Raw genomic sequence first — 22,539 nt, forward strand, 5'->3', positions numbered from 1 at the left:
ATCTGAGGGTTTGCTCACTTGCAAGCTGAGGCTGGTCGTCAGCAGCACACCTACATGTGGGCTTCTCCCTGCCGATGCTCGGCTTCTTCCCAGCTTGGTGACCCCAGGTAACATCATTAGTCATTGGGGAATGCAAATTAAAACCACAATGAGATACCACTACACACCTAGTAGAATGTTTAAATAAAAATGACCTGCCATACCCAGGGTTGTCAAGGATGCTCTCATACAACTGCTTTGGAAAATCCTTGGCAGTTTCTTTGGAAGTTAAACATATACTTACCATATGACCCAGCCACGCAATTCCAAGCTATTTACCTGAGAGCAATGAAAGCGGACGTCTGTACAAAGATTTACACATGAATGTTCATAGCAGCTTTATCTGAAGTAAACGAAAATGAGAAACAACCCAAATGTCCATCAATAGGCGAATGGATAAGTAAATTATGATATAGCTATACAGAGAAATACAATTCAGCAATAAAAATGAATTCACTGTCGGACTTCCCTGGTGGCGTGGTGGTTAAGAATCCACCTGCCAGTGCAGGGGCACGGGTTCGATCCCTGGTCCAGGAAGATCCCACATGCCACAGAGCAACTAAGCCCGTGTGCCACAACTACTGAGCCCATGTGCCACAACTACTGAAGCCCGTGTGCCTAGAGTCGCAACAAGAGAAGCCACCACGGTGAGAAGCCCACTCACTGCAAGGAAGGGTAGCCCCCACTCGCTGCAACCACAGAAAGCCCGAGCACAGCAATGAAGACTCAATGCAGCCAAAAAATTTAAAAAAAAATTTTAATTAAAAAAAATTTTTGAATTAAAAAAAAATGAATTCACTGTTGATCCATGCAACAACATGGGTGGCTCTCAAAATTATTATGCTGAGTGGAAGAAGCCAGACAAAAAAAGTGTATGCACAGTATTATTCAATTTATATAAAAGTCTAGAAAATGCAAATGCAATTAACCTGTAGTGACAAGAAAGCACACCAGTGGTTGCATGGAGATGCTAGGGGTGGGGTAGAGGGAGGGATGACAAAGGGGCATGAGAAAACTTAGGGTTGATGGATATGCTCAGTACCCTGATAGTGGTGACGGTTTCACAGGTGTATACATGTTAGATTGTACCAAATTGTACACTTTAGATATGCGCAGTTTACCGTGGGCCAATTTTAAAAATAAAAAATATTAGGTTGGAAAAAGAAAGAAGGGCATGTGCAGCTCATGCAGCTCAATATCAAAAAACAAACAACCCAAGCAAAAAATGGGTGGAAGATCTAAATAGACATTTCTCCAAAGAAGACACACAGATGGCCGAAAAGCACATGAAGAGAGGCTCAGCATCACTAATTACTAGAGAACTGCAAATCAAAACTACGATGAGGTATCACCTCACACCGGTCAGAATGGCCATCGTCAAAAAAATCTACAAACAATAAATGCTGGAGAGGGTGTGGAGAAAAGGGAACCCTCCTATACTGCTGGTGGGAATGTAAATTGGTACAGTCACTGTGGAGAACAGTATGGAGGTTCCTAAAAAAAACTAAAAATAGAGCTACAATATGACCCAGCAATCCCACTCCTAGGCATATACACAGAGAAAACTATAATTTGAAAAGATAAATGCCCTCAGTGTTCATTGCAGCACTATTTACAATAGCCAAGACATGGAAACAACCTAAATGTCCAACAACAGAGGAATGGATAAAGAAGCTGTGGTATGTATATACAATGGCATATTACTCAGCCACAAAAAAGAACAAAATAATGCCATTTGCTGCAACATGGATAGACCTAGAGATTTTCATACTGAGTGAAGTAAGTCAGACACAGAAAGACAAATATCATGTGATATTGCTTATGTGTGGAGTCTAAAAAAAAGGGTGCAAATGAACTTATTTTCAAAACAGAAATAGAGTCACAGACATAGAAAACAAACTTATGGCTACCAGGGGTTAAGGGGGGAGGGATAAATTGGGAGATTGGGATTGACATACACGTACTACTATATATAAAATAGATAACTAATAAGGACCTACTGTATAGCACAGGGAACTCTATTCAATACTCTGTAATGGCCTATATGGGAGAAGAATCTAAAAAAAGAGCGGATGTATGTATAACTGATTCACTTTGCTGTACACCTGAAACTAATACAACATTGTAAATCAAGCATACTCCAATAAAAATTAAAAGAAAAGAAAAAAAAAGAAGGCACATGGGAGGTGATAGGCTGTGGTGGCCATCTTGGAAAACACAAACCTACCTCGCTCACCAAGTATTTCCAACAGGCAAGGCACTGTCCTTGAGTCCTCCCAACAACCCAACCCAAGGCGGAGATGAGGTGGCCAATTATCTTCTATGATGATGATCTTGTTATCACAGAGCCATGAGGTCTTGGTCCCTGGGAGGAAAGGGTGTCTCAGGTCTCTGATGACCGAACCTTGGGGCTTTTACCACTGAGCTGTAAGAGAAAGTGCTGCCCACTTCTTCGGACCCATCAGGAAGCAGAGGCGCCCTTTAGAGAGCGACACGGAGAGGCAGTGAGGAGGTGGCTCTGTGGGCAGAGGCTGGGGCACGGCTGCTGAACTGAGAGGCACCTGTGTCTGTCCCCTACCCTCCCTACCTAGGGAGGAAGAAGATACCAAGCCCCCGACAAGGAGGGCTCAGTTCGAGAAGCGCTGCGCCTTCTGTCCCCGGGCAGATATGGAGATGGTAACCCAAGGAAAGCTTCTGAGAAGAGCCACAGTCTCCCGGCTTGGCTGGACCCTGGGGCTTTGGCTGCTCTTCTCTGCCTCAGGCGAGGTCCTTGTTTCCCAGCCCCCCACCCCCAGATCCTTAGCCTCTTTCTCCTTTTTAATGGGGGGTGGGTGGGTCGGGAGGTTGCCCAAGAGACAAATCCTGGTTTAGGAGCCAATAAAGAAGGGGCCTCCTAGGTTGGGGAGGGTATCAGAGGCCATGGGCTGGAGGGCAGAATCCTGGTGCACAACCCTGTGGGCCCCTCACTGCCACCCACCATGAAGAACACAGGCCTGAGGGATGGGGGCGCAGCGGGCAGGGGAGAGGTTACCAGGGCTGGACCTGGATGGACGGGCTGGGGGAGGCCTGGAAGGGCAGTTGAAGGGTGGAGGAACAGCACCAGGCACAGAGAGGCAGTACTCCGGGGGGGGGGGCAGTGGGGGACACCTTGTTGCAATGCTGTCCACTGAAGCTTAACAGAAATGGCAGAAGTGGGCCACACTGATAAGACAGCCACCTCGCACTAGACGTTCTCTCCTTTAACCTTTCTGACAAGTCTGTGATGTAGGTCCTACACCCCCCACTGCATAGGTGAGACGGGGTTATCCACAGTCACACAGCTAGCAGGTTGGGGAGCCGACCTGGGGAGGGGCGGTGGCCAGCAGGCACAGGAACCACTGCAGGTCTGGGCGGGTGGGCCTGGCGCACGTGGTGGTGTTCTGGTGGAGGATGGGCTGGAGCAGGAGAGGGGGCAGCGGGAGCAGCAGGGAGGCTGGGCGCCACCCAGGCGGCAGGTGAAACAGACCTGGGCTCCGCAGGCTTCGGTGGAGGGAGGCTGGGTGGGAGAGGAATCTACAGGACCAGAGACAGAGGGCGCGTGCTGGTGGAGCCTGGCTACGAAGGGGCAGGGGGCGGGGTCTGTTCCTCGTTCTCCTTCGGGAACTGAGACGGGGGGAAACTGAGTCGCCCTCAGCAAAGACGGACCCTGACCCTGATGGGAGAGAGGGTGAGGGAGAGAGAGGCCAAGGACTAAGACGGAGGGCCCTGGAGGGGTGACGGAGGGGGTGGGGAGAGGAGGGTGGGGAGGACTAACGAGGTTCTGAGCCAGCGGCATCAGGGATGAGGGTGGCTGGAAGGCCGGGAGAGATGAAGGTGAGATGTCCTTAGGTCCCGGGCCTTGGTGTTCGTGTGTGGTGCGGAAGGGGCTTGTTCTTTTCAAAATGTGAAACTTGAACATTTTTGTCTGATTAAAGCATGAAAAATACAATTAAAACAAGAGGAGAAATATTAAAAGTTAAATAGACCTCCCATAATCGTAAACCCACACTCTGCTACTATTAATGATTTCAAATATTTCCTTCTGATTTTGGAATATGAACAAAAACAGATAAAATACATTTGTACGAGGATTCCAGTGGTTTCACATCTTTGCCAAAACGAAACATTGTCTTTTCATTTTAACCATTCAGGTGTGTGTGCAGCTGATCTCACTGTAGTCTGCATTTCAGTTTCCATGATATATATGATTCTTCTCCATTATAGGTTATTTCAAGATATTGAGTATACTTCCATGTGCTATACAATAGGTTCTTGTTGGTTATTCTATATAGTGTGTATATTTTAACCCCAAACTCCTAATTTACACCCCCACCACACCAAAGCATTTGACTTAATAGTCTAATACATTACTTTGATCACTTCTCCAGTAAGGTTAGAACTTTAGAGCACTTCAACTTCACTTGCCTCCTACCAATGTTTGTGGGTTTTTTTTTTTTTTTTTTTTTTCCGGTACGCAGGCCTCTCACTGTTGTGGCCTCTCCCGTTGCGGAGCACAGCCTCCGGACGCGCAGGCTCAGCGGCCATGGCTCACGGGCCCAGCCGCTCCATGGCATATGGGATCCTCCTGGACCGGGGCACGAACCCGTGTCCCCTGCAACGGCAGGCGGACTCTCAACCACTGCACCACCAGGGAACCCCTGTGTTTTTTTTTTTTAAGACATTTTAAGTCAACATATATGTTAAAGACATTTCTATTGCTTTGTACAATATTTATATATTTTTTAATTTAAAAAATTTAGGCCTTTCTCACCTTCTGAGATGGCCCACACTCTGTCTGTGGAGTGTGTTTCTCTCTAAATAAATCCACTTCTTACATATCAAAAAAAAATTAAAATTTATCTTTAATCTTAAATTTCCCTAAAATTCATATATATTTTAATTTAACTTTTTGCTAATATTTAAGCACATATTTACCTTTTCTAGTGCTCCTCCTTCATGCATTTCCGTGTTTCCATCTAGGATCATTCTCTTCTGCTTGAAGATTTTCCTTTCGGATTCCTTTTGTGCACGTCTCACAGTGACAAATTCTCTAAGCTTTTATCTGAGAACATCTTTATTTTAAGGGTTATGTTCATTAGGTAAAAAAAATTCTACATTGGCATTTTTTATCACCCCAGGACTTTAAATATGTCTTTTCACTGTCTTCTGACTTCCATCATTTCTGATTCGAAGTCAGCCATCAGTCTTAGTGTAACACAATACAATGGTCAAAAAAAGTGTTTTTTTTTTTTTCATGTTCAAGGCTTCTTTATTGGTTGCATCAAATTATTACAAAGTAAGAACTGCTGTTGGCCCCCTGGTCTCCGTAGTGGAGAGGCAGCCTTAAAAACCAAGTGATCCAATTCTCTAAAAAGGTTACCTCAGATGTGTGTTAGGTAACAAAACATTTTTTTTCTGGTCCAGATCACACACTGAATTTAGTTATTATGTCCTTCTTCAGCCACCTTTAATCTGGAACAATTCCTTAGTTGTTATCTTTCATGATTGATAAGTGTTGAGTGCAGGGCAGTTATTTTGTAGAATGTTGCTCAGTTTGGGTTTGTCCGATGTTTCATTATGATTGGATTCAGGCTCTGCTCTTTTGACAGGGAGACGAAAGGATGTTGTGTCCTCAGTACATTATATCAGGAGGCATGTGATGTCTGTTCATTCTGCTCCTCTTGATGTTAACGTGGATCACATGGTTTAGCTGTGTTTTCTCCACTGTAAATTACTATTTTCTCTCTGTAGATAACAAGTAATTTGAGAAGACACTGCTGTGCTGAGGGTTATTGTTTTTAGCAGGGGAGGTGGGAACCCAGGACCAAGGTCAAGAGCTCCCAAGGGAGGCCTTGTCCAGGGTCTGCAGGCTCTGGGGTCAGGTCAGTAGCCTCTGCCCAGAGCTGGATGAGGGCTGGAGTTTCAGTTTGGTCACACAGGTCCCAAAGCCAATCTGGCTAGTCAGAGAAAAAGCATATGGCAAGGGCAAACACTCTCGTTTTGCAGCTAATCAGCTGTATGTGAAAACAAGTCCCTCCCCGCCTCTGCACCTCACTTTTTCTTCTTTTTTTTTTTTGCGGTACGCGGGCCTCTCACTGTTGTGGCCTCCTCTCCCGTTGTGGAGCACAGGCTCCGGACGCGCAGGCTCAGCGGCCATGGCTCATGGGTCCAGCCGCTCTGCGGCATGTGGGATCTTCCCGGACAGGGGTACAAACCCGTGTCCCCTGCATCGGCAGGCAGACTCTCAACCACTGAGCCACCAGGGAAGCCCTTTTTTTTTTTTATTTTTGGCTGCGTTGGGTCTTCATTGCTGCACGCAGGTTTTCTCTAGTTGCGGTGAGTTGGGGCTACTCTTCGTTGTGGTGCACAGGCTTCTCTCATTGCGGTGGCTTCTCTTGTTGCGGAGCATGGGCTCTAGGACCATGGGCTTCAGTAGTTGCAGCACATGAGCTCAGTAGTTGTGGCTCATGGGCTCTAGGGCACAGGCCCAGTAGTTGTGGTGCACGGGCTTAGTTGCTCCGCGGCATGTGGGATCTTCCTGGACCAGGGCTCGAACCCGTAGTTCCCTGCATTGGCAGGCAGATTCTTAACCACTGCACCATCAGGGAAGTTCCTGCACCTCACTTTTTCATCTAAGTGAGAGACTTGGACAGTCTAAGCTTCTCCCCTTTTCGGCTAAAACTCTTTTGTTCTTAGTCCCTTTGGAAAACAGAGGCCAAACGCCTCTGAGGATTGAAGTTGGCCAAGGATCTTTTACCAGAAAAATCACACACAGAATTTGGGAGTGGGGCAATTCATTCAGAGACTGCTAAGGTGTCAGCCAGGCAACAGGTGAGCCATTCACTGCTGCGGTGTCCCCTCGGGGGGCTGAGGGCAGCTTGGCCGGGGGGCCACTTCTCCCTTGTAGAGATACAGGTGACGAGGAGCCTGAACCCACAGCTCATGTCCTACACTTACACCAAAGCAGGGTAGCCTCTCCAGGGCATGCATTCAGGGCTGACGGCTGCCCTGAGCCTCCTAGATAAAGGAATATTCACATTGGGACTCAAAATGCCCCTCAACCGCTCCCTCCTTTCTTCTTCTACTCTTCACCTTCTCCCATGTCCACTGTACACATAGGCCTACTATCTCCTAAGTGACAGTTGCTGAAAATGGATTTGAGGAGTTCTGAGAAGAAACCCTGGGTTCCAGGTTATCCCTCCTTTCTCACTGAACATCCCATTTCATTACTTGAATATTAGTACAGCCATTACTACTTAAAGAAATCCTTGCTACTATGCAGTTCCTTAAGCTGTTACTTTTTTTTTTTTTTTTTTTTATGCGTTACGCGGGCCTCTCACTGTTGTGGCCTCTCCCGTTGCGGAGGACAGGCTCCGGACGCGCAGGCTCAGCGGCCATGGCTCACGGGCCCAGCCGCTCCGCGGCATGTGGGATCCTCCCAGACCGGGGCACGAACCCGTGTCCCCTGCATCGGCAGGCGGACTCTCAACCACTGCGCCACCAGGGAAGCCCTAAGCTGTTACTTTTTAACAGCCGGATGCACATTGGCTTTGCTGAGAGTAGAGGAGGTAGAAGACAAGGTTCGGGAAGGGTGTCATGAGGTCACTGACCTCAGGGGTGGGTTGCTGGAAGGGGGAGGCAAGCACTGACTAAATGCAGACATAGCAGGGCTCAGAATATAAATGTGGCCTAGGTCTGGGCCTGAATGGGAAGGAGGCCATCAGAGACCAGGTGCCATCCATGTGTCACATCTGTAAGGAGAAGTTCCAGGTATGTGTCCCCTCCAGGAAGGAGCCTCATCACATGGCTTAAACACATCAGTAGAATGAACAAGTCTGGACACATGAGCTTGAGAGTCAGAAAACCCCAGATCTGGCTTCCAGCTCTCCTGTAAAGGCCTATGGTCCTACTCTGTTTGACCTAATTAGCCAAGAACACGGACATTCTAACAGTAAGTTCCTGAGCGTCAGTGGCAAGCTTACAGTCAGTACTCACAGCTCCGGAGACTTCTTCCAGCAGAGCATGTGGCTGGAGGAGAGTCCTCCCAGTCACCACAGAGAAAATTTAACAAGTAAAAACCTGCAAACTCTTTATTAAATTCTCCCATTTCATCTGTACAGAAAAAAATGCACATTATGTTCAGAATCTCAGTAACATCTCAAAATTACACAGCATGAACATGTAAAAACAAGAAACTTCCAGGATTTTATACATAGAAAGGAAAACCATTTACAAAAGAGGCTTGTTAGTTTTACTTTTCTTTTTTTCCTTCTTAAAAAAAAAAGTTAAAGGCCTAAGATCTCACACAGCATTTGCTGTACAGTCTGTTTTCCTGCTTCGATTGACCTGGGAACATGGTGTTGGGAGAAGCCGCTCAGGAAGCCTCGGGCTGCCAGCCCCTCCCGTCGGTCACTCACTCTAGTGCCCCTCAGTCTGACAGGGGACCTGTTCAAACCATCTAGCGTGTGTGGTACAGGGCCTGCTGGGCTCTGGGGTCCAGCTGTCAATTCTACGTTGGGGGGAAGGCGAAACAGAATATAGAGGCACTATCTGAATTTTCTCCTTGCCCAAGGAGATTCCTCCACTGCATGTATGCCAACACCCCTACCTGTGCGTTGTGGCAGCTCTTGGGAAGGGAGAAGGAGAGGAAGCCACCATCAGGATCCTGTCACTACCAGCCCGAGCAGACAGTCCCACCTTTGTGCTCCAGAAGACAAACAGTCCCTGGGTCTCCACAGTGATCTCACTAGATGGCCTGGATGAACCTGTCACTCTGAAGAGTCAGTCTTGGTTTGCTAATGACTGATCTTTTGTCTGGGGTCTGGGCAGGAAGGGGGATTCGGCTTCAAATTTGATTGCCCTGACATGTGACCCTGGTCCTACGGGAGAGGAGGACCAAGAGGAGTGTAGTGGGAGAGATGACCAACCAAGACACGTGAGAGAGAGACGGAGACCAGAACATCAGCTCTGGCCCCAGGCCCTTTGGGAATTGAAGACCAGTGCGGAAGAGGGGACTTAGGAGTGGAGTATCCCTAAAGGCCTGGGGGAAACTCAGGGCACTGGAATGCTGCATTTTATAAAATTACTTAGGTGCTGTCCAAATGGTGAGAATAAATAAAAGGAGTCTTCGAGGTTTTTCAAATTTCCTAAGAATCAGAAATGTAAGTAAACATACCAAAATGCACATGATCCAAAAAGCCATATTCTTCTTTTTGTTCTACGGCCCAAATTTAGTTTGAATGTGTCAGGCTGTGTTGGCTGGCTTCTAAGGGTCCCTACTCCAGGTTCCTTCTCTGTATCTACTTGCTTGGAGTAAGTTATATGCAGAAAACGTTTACTTTTTGGTGGGGGAGGGGAAGAAATGGGATGGGGAGGCCTTTTCTCAGAGGAACTTGAGACCAGGTAAGGAGGTCCCACAAAGCAACCTACCCCTCTCTGGGTGACTCACACTAGTGGGGTTCTTTAGGATAGAAGTGGTACTACAAGCCTGGAGGTGGCACAGAAGTCAGGCTCATATAGGAGAGTGAATCTTCCTTTGGGAAGGTGGAGGGAGGTCAGCACTCTGTCTGATAAAACGTAAACGATCCTACGACTCTTTACTACTGGCTTCTCTTGTTACTTGACCTCAGGAAACAGGAAGAAATGAAATCTGATGGTAATTTCCTGTCACACCTAGGAAAGCAGAATCTCCCTCCTTCCCAGTGTCCCCAAGAAGAATACGTGCAGGATGTGAGACAGTTAAAGGCCTGCAATGAATACAAGTCAACACCTGCTCACTCAGTATTAGAATTCCCCTCGCTTCTAAGGATGCACTGGCTCAGAACAAGCTGATGGGATCCATAGCACTGGGCCTGGTAGTGGTACCAGAATTTTAGGGAACGCTAAGAAGGAAGGCTTTCCTGCTGGAGTGAACCCAAGCCCGAGCGATGGCTCCCACCTCAGAGCATCTTGCTAGCAGACTTCTCTTGGGACAGCAACAATAGCAGAGAAAGGCCAGGGATGCACCAGGGTCAAGGTCTCACTCCCACAGCCACCCTTCTGTGTGAGAAACTCCGATGCAGGGAGAAGACAGCCTTGTTCTTGACGTTCTGCTCAGATTTCTGATCTCCTGCACTGCAGGGCCTCCAGCCCAGAGACTGACCTCCTGGCACCTCTGGGGTGTTGTAGAGACACCAAGTCTGAGTCTCTGAGACACTGGTGTGAGCTGACAAGGCCTGATGAGTTCTCTGGCTACTGTAATCTTCAGCAAGTGCTTGGAAACTTGGCCTTGGACAAAAACCCTACCTGCTGCTTATGTTATTGTTCATGGGCTAGACATCAGAAGAGAAAAAGGACACAGGTCTGTCATCAGCTCCACTAGGGCCATGGTTTCTTCTTGACTAATTCTTGACTAGCCGATTTACCCAAGAGTGACCTATGAGCCCAGTAACCAGAGGTGTCCCAGAACCTGTTTTGTTACACCAATGAGGTACAGAAATGGATATAGCTGGGCTATATCCCAGATGGTGCTGGGCCTCTTGGATGCAGGAAACTGCTCAGTCATATGAAACTATTCTAAAGACCAGTCACTGAAACTATTCCAAGTCGGATGGTGAAATGTTTTCTGACAACGAGCAATCAAAGATACCGGCCGAGTTATCCCTTCTATCTGTCCGGATCATTCCTAAAGATGACAAATGTTTCAAGAATCAAACTCCTTTTCAAACTTCCAGATCTGCTGCAGACAACTGAGATCATCTCTCAGTTCAGAAAGAACAAAAGTATCTAGACACATTAAACTATGGAGATGTTTTACATACACTGGGAGGGAGACTGCAGAGATGGAGAATGGTACTCCCACGCTCATCAAACAGGGAACAGTCATTCTATCCTGTAAACCACATCAGACACGTCAGTGGGGGCCTGTGTACAGATATATCCCCGGTCCTCGATCCCAGACCCCACCACCCAGGGGGGAGCCCCTGGAGGTGGACTATCTAGATCAGCTCAGTTCAGTCCAAAAGTGGTGGTAGGAGGGGGCGCTGCTCGGACTCCAAGAGTTTCAAGTTTTATGAGGCTGAAGAACCCCAGGACAGTTGCTAAGAATCAGGAAGACCCTAAGAGCAGGACTTGGGGGACCAAGCAGCTTGGAAGCTCCCCTTCATGACTTGGAGTACCCTAGGCAGGGGGGATATGCAGCTTCTAGAACCCACTGCCTCCAGGAAGGGTAGTAAAAAGGAAAAAGAAAGAAAAAGAAGAAAACCACAGTATTCAAATATATGTCAGTCAGGTTAGACAAGGAGTCATTTGGATCAACCGAGCCACAAACTGACCCACTTTGTACTGAACACATTCCAGGGAAGACAGATGTGGGGAGGTCCCTCAGCACGTGTGCACAGCGGCAAAGAGGCGCAGGGCAAGGGATGGAGCATGGTCTACGTGGACAGTTTTAGGCACGTGATTTATAATACTTTGTGGAGTCTAACAGGTTAATAAAATATATATTATATAAATATATCTTCTACTGTACACGCCGCCCTCTTGTGCAGCCACTGGATTCCATGCCCCAAGCTCAAGTCCAGGTGCACCAGGTTGAACTGTGATGCCTGCACTCCTCCCTCTTTATACTCCAAGCCTGTCATCTCTACACTGGAGGGACGAGGGATGGTCAGGAATATTGCTTCCATAAAGCTCAGATTCAGGAAACACTGATGAATCATCGAAGCACACTGAGCCAGTGCCGACTGTAGTGGGTGTATGCAGCAAACGGACAGAAAGAAAAAACGGAGGAACGCCTCCATCTTTTAATGTAGTAATTTTCCACACCCTCTCCACGCAGAGGCCTAAAGGAGCTTGTCTGGGAAGGTGGCCTTGAACCTGCAGAAAGGTCAGGTTGGACTGCCAGTCACACCCTGAGACCAGGCTAAGTCTTTATAAGCCATTGTCTCACCTGGGAAGTAAAGCAAAGTCAAACAATCCCCCACTCCTCCTTCCTGCCCTGAGCCCCGGCCCCCAGAGTCACGGCCTCCCGGTGAAGCGGAGGGCTTCTGGAGGAACTGCCACCCCAGCAGGATCAATCCGAACGCGGCTTGAGTCCTGCACTGCCCTGGAGGAGGAAGGTCACTGGGGCGCTCTGCCTTGGGCCTCAGGGTCCAGCCTCTCCGTGCAGCTCAGTGGACTGATCAGCTGCACACACTTCTGATCCCCTCTCCAACCCACCTGCCCTCGGCCTAGGGAAGCTCATACTCTACTCCACTGAGCTGAGGAGATCACACAAACACCCACGGCTGTGGGGTCCTGACCAGCAGTGGCTCTACTAGGGTAGGAACTGGAAGGCATCACTGTTTCAGCAGAAGAAAACAAGACCCAAAGCGGGCTGGTTAGTCGTTTCCCACTACTCGGTGAAGTCCATGGCCCTGACGTGGGCCAAAGGTGCTGCTGAGAAGTAAGCAAGACATCCCAGTTATAGCATATTGGGTGGTGTGTTTCCCCTCTAAAGTCCTGCCTTCATTTTACACTGTCACACAGAAGAAATAACCCCATTGCTCAAATCAAGCCTGGAGGAGATGTGTTACTATATACATTTTTTTCTTTAAAAATTTTTTTTTTTTTTTTTTTTTGGTGTTTTTAAAAAAAAAAATCATTTGAGTTGCAGGTCAGGTGAGTTGGTTCTGGAAGTACTGGTAGTTCCATCGGTATGAGAGACTTGTCTATGGGCAGGTAAACCCGGGTTTGCCAACAAAGGCAATACCCAAAGCGGCCAGCTGCTGCACAAATGGTCGAGGAGGAGGATACCGTGGACATGGGTGAAGTCTGAGACGGGACAATGCGGTGGATACCTGCTGCTGCTCTAACATGGGTGTTGGTGTCACCTCGCAGAAGGACGAGGTGAGTGGGTACGCTATACAGGAGGGCTGTACAAACTGGGCACTGGACAGGTAGTTCCTCTGGTGCTCAAGGTGGCTCTACCTGTCCTTGAGCTCTCGTGTCACTCGTTTGGTGATACGTCCACACATCAGGCCAATCAGGAACAGTATGCAGATGCTCCCACTGATCACAGAGAGAATGTAGTTCTTTGAAGGGGATGTCATCACCTGCATGGCGAGGTCAGAGAAGCCATCCGCTGGGGCCACCTGGAAAACACACAGGGGCATCATCCTCGGAGAGAAGTGGGCTGGGACAACGCTTGCTCTAACTTGCCCCCCTGGACTGCTACTGTAACTTAGGTCATTTCTTTTGGGGAGAGAGGAGGGCAACGGGCAAGAAAATCAAACACCGAGCTACAACTGTTTTTCCCGATCCTACAATTCATCACAGTGATCACTGCCGCCCATGCAGTAACAGCTCACACACTGAGGACCCGATGGTGTGCTGGCAAAGGGCTCAGCGTGTTTCAATCGTTTAGTCCTCACATTAGTCCTGGGACGTACATTTTACTACTCCCACATTACAGATGAAGACCTGGAGGCCCAAGGGGTGGGAAGTGGTCAAGTGACTTGCACAAGGTCACAGGTTCTTACATATTTTGATTTATTTTCTTCATGTTGCTGTCTTTTTAAAAACAAAGAGAAAAGCTGAGATTCTGTCGGGTGCTGATTCTCTGTCGTGACTTGTTTTCACTCACCATCATACCATCAGCATCCCCCCCCCAAAAACAACTTGCAAACATGACTTATGCTGACTGAATATACTTAATCACTCCCCCAGTCGTGGACACTCAGAGTCCTCAGTTCTCCTCAGTGCTTTCTCCAGTGGGCCTCTATGGTAGGCTACTATAGCAGAATCAGGACCAAAAGGCTCCCCAGGTGCACATGGACCTGTTCTGTTGAGTCTCAACTTAGCCTGGGTGCTGAAAAGGGTCCAGCCCAGAGAGGTCTGGGCTGCTTCTATGCTCCTCCATGTACTCAGCACAGAGCAAGGAGGCTCCAGATTAATCTGATTTAAGCACCAACATCTGCCAACAAATAACTAGCAGCGGAGTCACTGTGAAGCAACGCTTGGCAGCTCAAAGGCGGAAACCAGTGACGAAAGAAGGGACTAATTAATGTCTCTGCTGTGCTATCTGGAGATGATGGCTCCAGGCTCACAGAGCCCAGGCGTCTTATGGTGCACTGAGAGATTTTTTCAAATAAACCTACTGCCAGTCTCACAACAAGGACAAGGAGGCCAGTGAAGTATCTCAAAGAGACCTGGGAAACTGACAGAGGAGACGCCACATCAGGTGATTCTCGCGGTCATTACCTTTGCTGCGTAACTCCACATTTCAATCCGGTCATTGAGGCGTTTTTTGCACTCAGGTTGTAACCTCACCCGCTTATCCTCCAGGGCCTCCATAAGGCAGGACATTTCTGTGCAACGGAAAGGGATAAGAAGCGTCTGAAGCTGTACAGAACAGAAATTTCGGTAAGGATGGGGAGAAGGGTACCTAAGCACCAGAGAATTCAGATCTGGAGGCTATACAAAGTTAAATCCCTTCAAGGACACTTAACCCAAGATCTACCATGGAGAAGAATATTTAAGGTTGGCTGTCCAGAGTCTCTCTTAAAACCTCTCTCATTTTATTCATTGGACACACATGGCTCAGAAACAACCATATACCTGCCCAGGTTCCGCCTCACACAGAACCTGTCTGCTGAGCCCACTGTGGCCACCGGGGAAGCTGATGAAGCTGTTCAAGGTTGGACAAGGCAGGGAAGAGGGCCATGATGATAGCTTAACTTTTGTCTCCCTGATAAATAACTCAACTTCCTCTTATCATCAAATCTTTACCTCGGGTCATGGCTCTATCAGTTCAAACCTGCAGCAGGATTACTCCTAAACTCACTTTGCCACAAAGGCATCAACCAGGCCCCCAGTGGATGCTGTCTACGGTTGAGCTGCAGCTACAGAACAGAGTAGCTGGAACTGATGTCTCAGAGGGAGTCTTTGCTCCTCCCAAGATAGTTCAGACAGGGTCAGAGTGAACACCGTGACTTACGACGCCCTCGGCCGGGGGTGATGGCTGCACAGTGGTGTTTAATGTCCAGGGCACAAGCTGTATGAAGAACTGGGTCCACAAAGATGTCTGCTTTGCTTTCCTTCAGCATGTTTAACACTTCCTAAGAAGGGAAGATCATAGAGAGAGCTTTTATAGAGGAAATACATCAGATCTGTTGTCTGTAAATACTTTACATACAAACAAAAAAGTCAAGGAGGGACGATTAAGCCAATAGAGGCTACTCTGAGATACGTGGCAATGTGGTGATGATGCAAAGAACGCAGACGGTTAGCATCCAATTTAATTCAGTAAATACAATTTGGGGACCTAGTGTATGCAGAGCTGTTTGCTAATAAGCAAAGCGAGGCAAGTTTAAGATCAGAATTGGGTTTTGGGCACTCTGGTATGCTATATTATTAAATACTAAGTGTTAGTGTTTATATTGATTTAATGCAGTTATTTTGTTACTTTATATGTCTGAAAATGTGAAAATTGAAAATCAGAGTAATAAGCTATATTAAAATTCCCAAACAGAAAGGTGCATTTGCAAAATGTTTCATTTTACTTCCATTATCCTCAAAAGGAAAGAAAGAACTGACAGAGCATAACTTCTACTGCAAGAATAATTCTTATTTGAGCTTAAAGATGTTCTGAACAACAGGAATATAAACATGATAGAACTGAAATCAACTCTGCAGACTCTCCATTTATACATGACGAAATTATAGCAGGTAAAAACAGTCAAAAATTGCTTTCTTAAGTAAAAATTACTTTGTGCTTCACAGACTGTAAAACAATAAAACAAACAAACAAAAACAAAAAAAAACCTGAAATGTTGTTCAAAAAGTCCTCCTTGAAGTTAAATGGTATAATTTGATGAAAAAGTATTCAAAGGAAAATATCTGGATTTAGCCTTTAGCCAACTTCTGCCACTCCTCAGACCATGTGGAATTAGAAACATTTTTAGCAGATGAAAATATCTGCACACAATATTCACAGTGACTCAGTAATATCATTGAAACACTTTTCCAAAAAGAGATTAAGTTTTTTAAAAAAGATCAAATACATTATTTCACTTTCAATTTTGTAAGATAATGCATGTTTAGCTATCTTTTTTTTTAATTAATTAATTTATTTTTGGCTGCGTTGGGTCTTTGTTGCCGCACGTGGGCTTTCTCTAGTTGTGGTGAGTGGGGGCTACTCTTTGTTGCGGTGTGTGGGCCTCTCATTGTGGTGGCTTCTCTCGTTGTAGAGCATGGGCTCTAGGCGCGTGGGCTTCAGTAGTTGTGGCACACAGGCTCAGCAGTTGTGGCTTGTGGGCTCTAGAGGGCAGGCTCAGTAGTTGTGGCTCACAGGCTCTAGAGCGCAGGCTCAGTAGTTGTGGCACACAGGCTTAGTTGCTCCACAGCATGTGGGATCTTCCCAGACCAGGGCTCGAACCTGTGTCCCCTGCACTGGCAGGAGGATTCTTAACCACTGCCTCACCAGAGAAGTCCAGCTATCATATTTTGATAAATTTGTTTTTATGTGATGTTTCTGAAATGAACTGAATTTGTAGTTTCATTGACTTTTACAAATGCAGTACGCTTACTGATATATTGGAATTGACATTTTACTTTGGCATAGCACTTAAACAATAACCTTAAACAATGGTCTAGTCATGGGGATGAGACATATTCTCGAGTAATTAGTACATGTGAAAGACTATTTAAGTTACAGACAATTAACGGTCAAAAGGCAAATTAGTTTGGTAAGAGGGAACAAGATAGAATTCTGGGAAGGAAGGTTTAGATTTGATCAGTAAGATGTACAGACTATAGCTTTAAGAGGAAGAAGAGCAGAGAAAAGCAAGTGAGAGAAAATGGTGACTGATGGTAGTTACCTTTTTACACATTTCTGTTTTGATTTTGAGCAGGTTCACTTTGAGGCACTCCTCTACTTGACCTGTCTGCTCCTGGGCTGCTGCTTCTTCGGCACATAGACTGGCAATCTGTTCAGGACACACACAAAAAACAAGGGAACCCCTACTCTCACGAGACGCCTTGGTCTCTGAAGCATGTCGATTGGAGATCCTCCCACACATGTGCCCGGGGCTCTTCTCAAATGGATTCCTGGTGGATTTCACTCCCCTCCCTCCCATATGGGATGCCAGGCTCTGTTCTCCTTCACAAGGACTGGCACAGTATTGAAAAAGAGTCAATACATGTATCTTCATGCTGTCAACCCCAAGACCTGAGTCAGACTGTCCCAGGGCTGGTCACAAAGAAGGCTACTCTCTGATTCCTCAAGAGGAAGGTCATACAGCCAAGTAAAATCCTAAAAGCAAATGCTTGACATTGACAGAGGTTCAGAGTCAACCCAGCTACACAACTTGGAAACACACACACACACACACACACACACACACACACACACACACACACACACACAAAGGGGTCCTGACACATAGCCTGCAGCACAGTTAAAAATTTAACCTTCTTTGGACAGCTTTGTGAGTAAGCTTTTTTGAAATATCTTTAGCTATGTTCCCATAAAATGGACATATGTTGAACAAGGTTCACTACATGACCTTTTCTAGCTAGAAAGTCAAGTAATATCCAAGAACTGGCACTTCGTTAGAGGCATTACAGGAGCACTTTTATCCTTCTGGCAAGTGTTGGGAGTATTCTGCGTTGAACATCAGAATAAGGAGAGGGAAGAACAAACTAGATGTAGACAGATATAATAAAAAAAAAAACGCTGTTCAATAGAGAAATATGGAATCAAAACTGAATAGTGATAGGACTAAGGACAAACCAAATTCAGTGTTACACAGAACCAGGAACTCAGACAGTGGAGAGCCTAGAAGAGCCCTGGATTCAGGGCTGAAGGGAAACAGAGTAAAGAACTTTTCTCCAGTAAAAACTTCTCTGACCAGCTCTGTTTACAACCAGTTTTGTCCCCAAATCCTACCTCATCCGAGCAGTGTAGCTGGAGCTGAGGATCGAGTCGGTAATCTAGAGCAGACTCCTGGATAATAATCCGGATCTGGTCTTCACAGTCTGAAGAGAGGCGCTACATGTGACAAGGGAGAGTATGTTAGCCTATTAGAACACGTCAGCTTTTTATCTGGGCCCTGGCTTGGGGAAGGTGTGCAAAAAGGTCTTGGGGAAAGTAGCAGCAAGCTATGGACCTCCAAAGAAAAAACTGCCAGGACTAGTGGAGGTTCCATAAGTACACCTCTGTGGAAAGCCCAGGGCAGTTTACCTGGTCAGCATATCTCAACTTGAGGCAAGAGATGACTTGACCTTCTAACTCCGAATCATCCTTGGCCTTAGTCAGGATACCATGACAGAATTTAGGAATGTCAGCTTTACAGGCTTTCCTTAGCACAGGGTTTAAGCGGTAATCTAGAGCAGAAAGTAATAAGCACATGATAAAACACTCCACCAGGATTCACAAATGTTTTGAGATCCACTTATCCAAAGGGGGCATATTATGTCAATGACCACTAATAAACCACTGATTTGTTTATGCGGTAAATGTTTACTGAGCTCTCACTACACTGTTCTATTTTATTTTATTTTTGGCCATGTCCTGCGGCTTGTGGGATTGAACCTGGGCCATGGCAGTGAAAGCCCAGAATCCTAACTAGGCCACCAGGGAACTCCCCCAACACACTGTTTTAAATCAACAATATACTGTGGTGGAAGAGCAGACGTGGAGACCCCCAGGAAATGTACTCCGCAGCAGCTCTGCAGGATCTATTGGGGCCAACATTCTAAGCAGTCCTCACAAAAAGCTAGCAGACATCAGCAACCTTCCCTATGATACATATTTTTGAAAATTCTGAGAACAGAATACCCAACTCAACTTGACCACTAAGTTACAAGGTCTTGCAACTCAGAGCTTAAATTTCTCTGTTCTAAAACAGATTACCCATATATTCTCCTGCCACATGCGTGAAGTTTTACTAAATTTCTAGACTTTTCAACGAATTTTACCCCTAATTCGTTTTGTACACCCTTCAAAGGCAAGTTTCCTATGTTTTCAGCCTCCTCTTCCCCATGACTTTCATTCTGTTCTTCTAGAAGCCCTTCAAGGAAGAAGTACGTCACTTTGCTCATCACATCCAGACTCTTTCCTTAACATTCAGGAGCAACAAAGCACCTTTAGTTTAATTAGGCAAGTATATGCCCACTCAATTCCTTTCAAGCCATACCCAGCAGGACCAGGAAAGCCACGCCAAAATGTTACCAGTGTTCTGGGTGATCTGGCGCTTGGTTATCATCTGTTTGCATTTGGGATCCATCAGTTCACTGTTCTTATTTTGCTTCAAGCATTGCAACATCGTTTTGGAATCCGCTTCTGGACAGAATCTCTGCAGAGAAACAAAGTTTTATAGAAGTAGTTACCCAAATATGGCAATTAACACCATATTTATCACTCTTACATCTTTTGGGGAGCTTATGACAGAACCCTAAAGGCATCACTTGGGGACGAGAAATGGTAAGCCTGAATTAATCACCCAGCCTCAAGTTCCACTTTATCTATTCTCTACTATATTTCTCACATTTCTTTCTACTACCTGTTTCCTATTTGGATAGGATGCATTCCCCGACTTACATGGCTATGCTACATTACACGGCCTCTCATAAGCTTACATACTGTTTATGCATGAAACGTAAATTGTACCAGGTGACCACGTAAGCCTCAAGCACATCTACCCAATCCAATGGGAAATTTAGGAATTACCAGCAACAGTGTGAACAGGGATGTGGGGGAAGGACCTATCTGGCTCACCCTTTAACCAGAGGGCTATAACTCTACCAAATCCTGCAGAGCCAGCCCCTGTACACTTGTTAGTGTCCTTGAAGTCAGAGATTCATTTTGGACTAGTGATAAACTCCATCTCTATCTGCTAGTCCACAGTCCTATTAATTATAGTCCACTGTATCTCTAATATGGGGGACATGGATTGCTGACTGATTTTTATAGAAGTCATCAAAATCTTACAAACCTCCCTCAAGTCAGAGCCTGACATTTCCACTTTTACAGAGGACTCAACTCTTCCAGACCCAGCTAAAGAGACTTCTAACTTTCACAGTTCTCTTTGGAGTTATTGATAGGATGAGGAGTATCCATTTTATTTTAAAGGGAAGCTGAAATAAGGGGTTAGCACTTTAAGTTTAATCTCTCTGTACGTGTGGACAAATAAAGGAACTGACATCCAGGTTCTCCAGTCAGCCCTGCTGCAGGGGGCATTTATTGGAGAAGTAAATGAAGCAAAACAACCTGTAGAACAAAAAAGCCTTTGATGGGATAGATGGATGATCAGGACATTTGATGGTGGCTTCCTCAGTATACCTACCACCAACCGCGCTCAAAACCAATCACATATTTAATGGACATCTATTTACTTCTTCCTGAGGTCAAAGTGAGGTTAGCTACCTTAGCTTAGTGGTTCTGAAACTTTAGCTTCATTGGAACCCCCGGGGGCTTGTGAAACAGAGGGCGCCACTCCCAGAGCTTGACTCAGAGATTCTGGGTGGGGCCTGAGACTTTGTAAGTTCCCAGGTGGTGCTGACGCTGCAGGTCTAGGGACCAGACTTCGAGAACCACAGCCGTAGCTGTATAAAGCAGGTTGACATTGAGAGATTATATGAATTTTCTCTGAAATTTAAAGAAGTTTGTGTTTTTGTTACGTTGACTTACCCTGTGCTCAACCCTTGGTTTTGGGTCCCTTACCTTTATCATCTGCTTGCAGACTCTCATGAGTGTATAGTCTAGTTCTGGGTCCATCATCTCTGTCTCCTGCAGCTTAAAGACTTTCTGGTGGCAACGGGTGCTCAGCTGCTTCTTGTTTTCTTTCAGACATTCAATAATCTAGGGCATAACAGTTACGGGCAAGTTAAGAGGTGGATCAGGTATTGATAATCCATGTTCTCTGACTGAAGCATTAAGTTCTTAGTACGTTCCTCACTTTTCTATACAGGTACCTTTCATTTCTAATTCCTAGGTAATAGGAATCAGGATTTCCTCACAAAGGAGAATTATATTTATAGATTTACAACCCCAGGGCTAATAGCAAACCAAATGTATAAAAATTATGGATAAAGAGCAGGTTGTACTGGAGTCTAAGGGGAAGGAAACCCTCTCAAGATTCCTGGTTTCTTCTTCCTTCCAGGGCTATTCCTTGTCAAGATCCCTTTTGGAGCATACATCAGGCTCTCTGCCTTTCCCTGGAGCAATAACCCTGACTCGACAGCAAGCACAAGCCAGGAAGTTCAGTTCAACTCACCATTTACCACAAGAGAACAGAGCATTAGATGCCAGCTATGAATGAGACTCAATCCTTACCTTTGAAGACTATACAGTCTCACAGGGCAAAGTTATATAAACAAACAACTACAATAAAAAAGATGAGTGACTTAACATAAAAGAATAAAGTGCCATGGGATAGATTTTAAGAGAGTGAATTAGGTGTATCCTAAAACCTCCCCTTCCCTACAACAAACTTTTAGCTACTATAAAAAAAAGATAAAGAAAGAAAGCAGATGGGAAGCTGCAGTAGCTAGGGCTGTAGCATGTAGTCATGAGACTTCTATGAAATCCTCAAGGCACAACCAAGAATCACCAAATACAGTTGACCCTTCAATGACAAGGGTTTGAACTACGCAGGTCCACTTATATGAGAATTTTTTCAATAGTAAACACTACAGTACTACATGATCTGTGACTGGTTGAATCTGTGGATGTGGAACTTAGATAGGGAGGGCCCAACATATATGGAGGGCTGACACTATACACAGGTTTTTAACTATGTGGACGTGCAGCACTCCTAACCCCATGCTGTTCAAGGGTCAACTGCAGTTAAGGGACACTAATACTGTAAGAAAGATGATAAACAAAATAAATCAAGGCCTCAGAACCGAGGGGGAAAGGCAACAGAGCAATCAAACGTATATTGAATATCTTCAGAACAACAGAGAAGAAAACAGTAAATAAGAATCAAGAACAGGTAGTTATGAGAAGAACCAATTAGAGATGTTACAAATGAAAAATAAGTGAAGGGGACAAGACGGTGGAGTAGTAGGACCTGAGCTCACCTCCACTCGCAAAAACACCAAAATCACAACTAACTGCTGAACAACCATCAAAAAAGACTGGAACCTACCAAAAAGACAGGCCACAGTGAGATGGTAGGAGGGGCGCATTAATGATACAATCAAATCCTATACCCACTGGGTGGGCGACCCACAAACTGGAAAGTAAGTGTATCGCAGAGGTTCTCCCATAGGAGTGAGAGTTCTGAGCCCCACCTCAGGCTCCCCAGACTGGGGGTCTGGCATCAGGAGGAGGAGCACGCAGAGCATTTGGCTTTGAAGGCCAGCAGGGCTTGATTCCAGGAACGCCACAGGACTGGGGGAAACAGAAACTCCACTCTTGGAGGGCTCACACAAGGTCTTGTGTGTACTAGGACCCAGGGGGAAAAGCAGTGACTTCATTGCTGGACTTGGAGGGTCTCCTAGAGAGGCAGGGGGTAG

General features: G+C 46.0%; 1 protein-coding gene across 2 annotated transcripts in view; it reads right to left on the minus strand.

The window, feature by feature from the left end:
• Positions 1–8,124: 8,124 nt before the first annotated feature.
• The window catches only part of GLG1 (golgi glycoprotein 1), a 153,404-nt gene continuing 138,989 nt past the window's right edge, over positions 8,125–22,539 (minus strand). For both annotated transcript variants that reach the window (XM_032611890.1, XM_032611891.1), the window contains 8 exons: positions 20,741–20,878; positions 19,250–19,373; positions 18,260–18,402; positions 17,966–18,067; positions 16,896–17,003; positions 15,014–15,134; positions 14,278–14,384; positions 8,125–13,169 (listed from right to left, as the gene is read on the minus strand). In XM_032611890.1, the coding sequence (XP_032467781.1) occupies positions 13,002–13,169; positions 14,278–14,384; positions 15,014–15,134; positions 16,896–17,003; positions 17,966–18,067; positions 18,260–18,402; positions 19,250–19,373; positions 20,741–20,878 (1,011 nt within the window). In that variant the 3' untranslated portion in view covers positions 8,125–13,001. The remainder of the gene's footprint in view (positions 13,170–14,277; positions 14,385–15,013; positions 15,135–16,895; positions 17,004–17,965; positions 18,068–18,259; positions 18,403–19,249; positions 19,374–20,740; positions 20,879–22,539) is intronic.

This window comes from Phocoena sinus, chromosome 19 (assembly GCF_008692025.1).
Source record: "Phocoena sinus isolate mPhoSin1 chromosome 19, mPhoSin1.pri, whole genome shotgun sequence".
Classification (NCBI taxonomy): Eukaryota; Metazoa; Chordata; class Mammalia; order Artiodactyla; family Phocoenidae; genus Phocoena; species Phocoena sinus.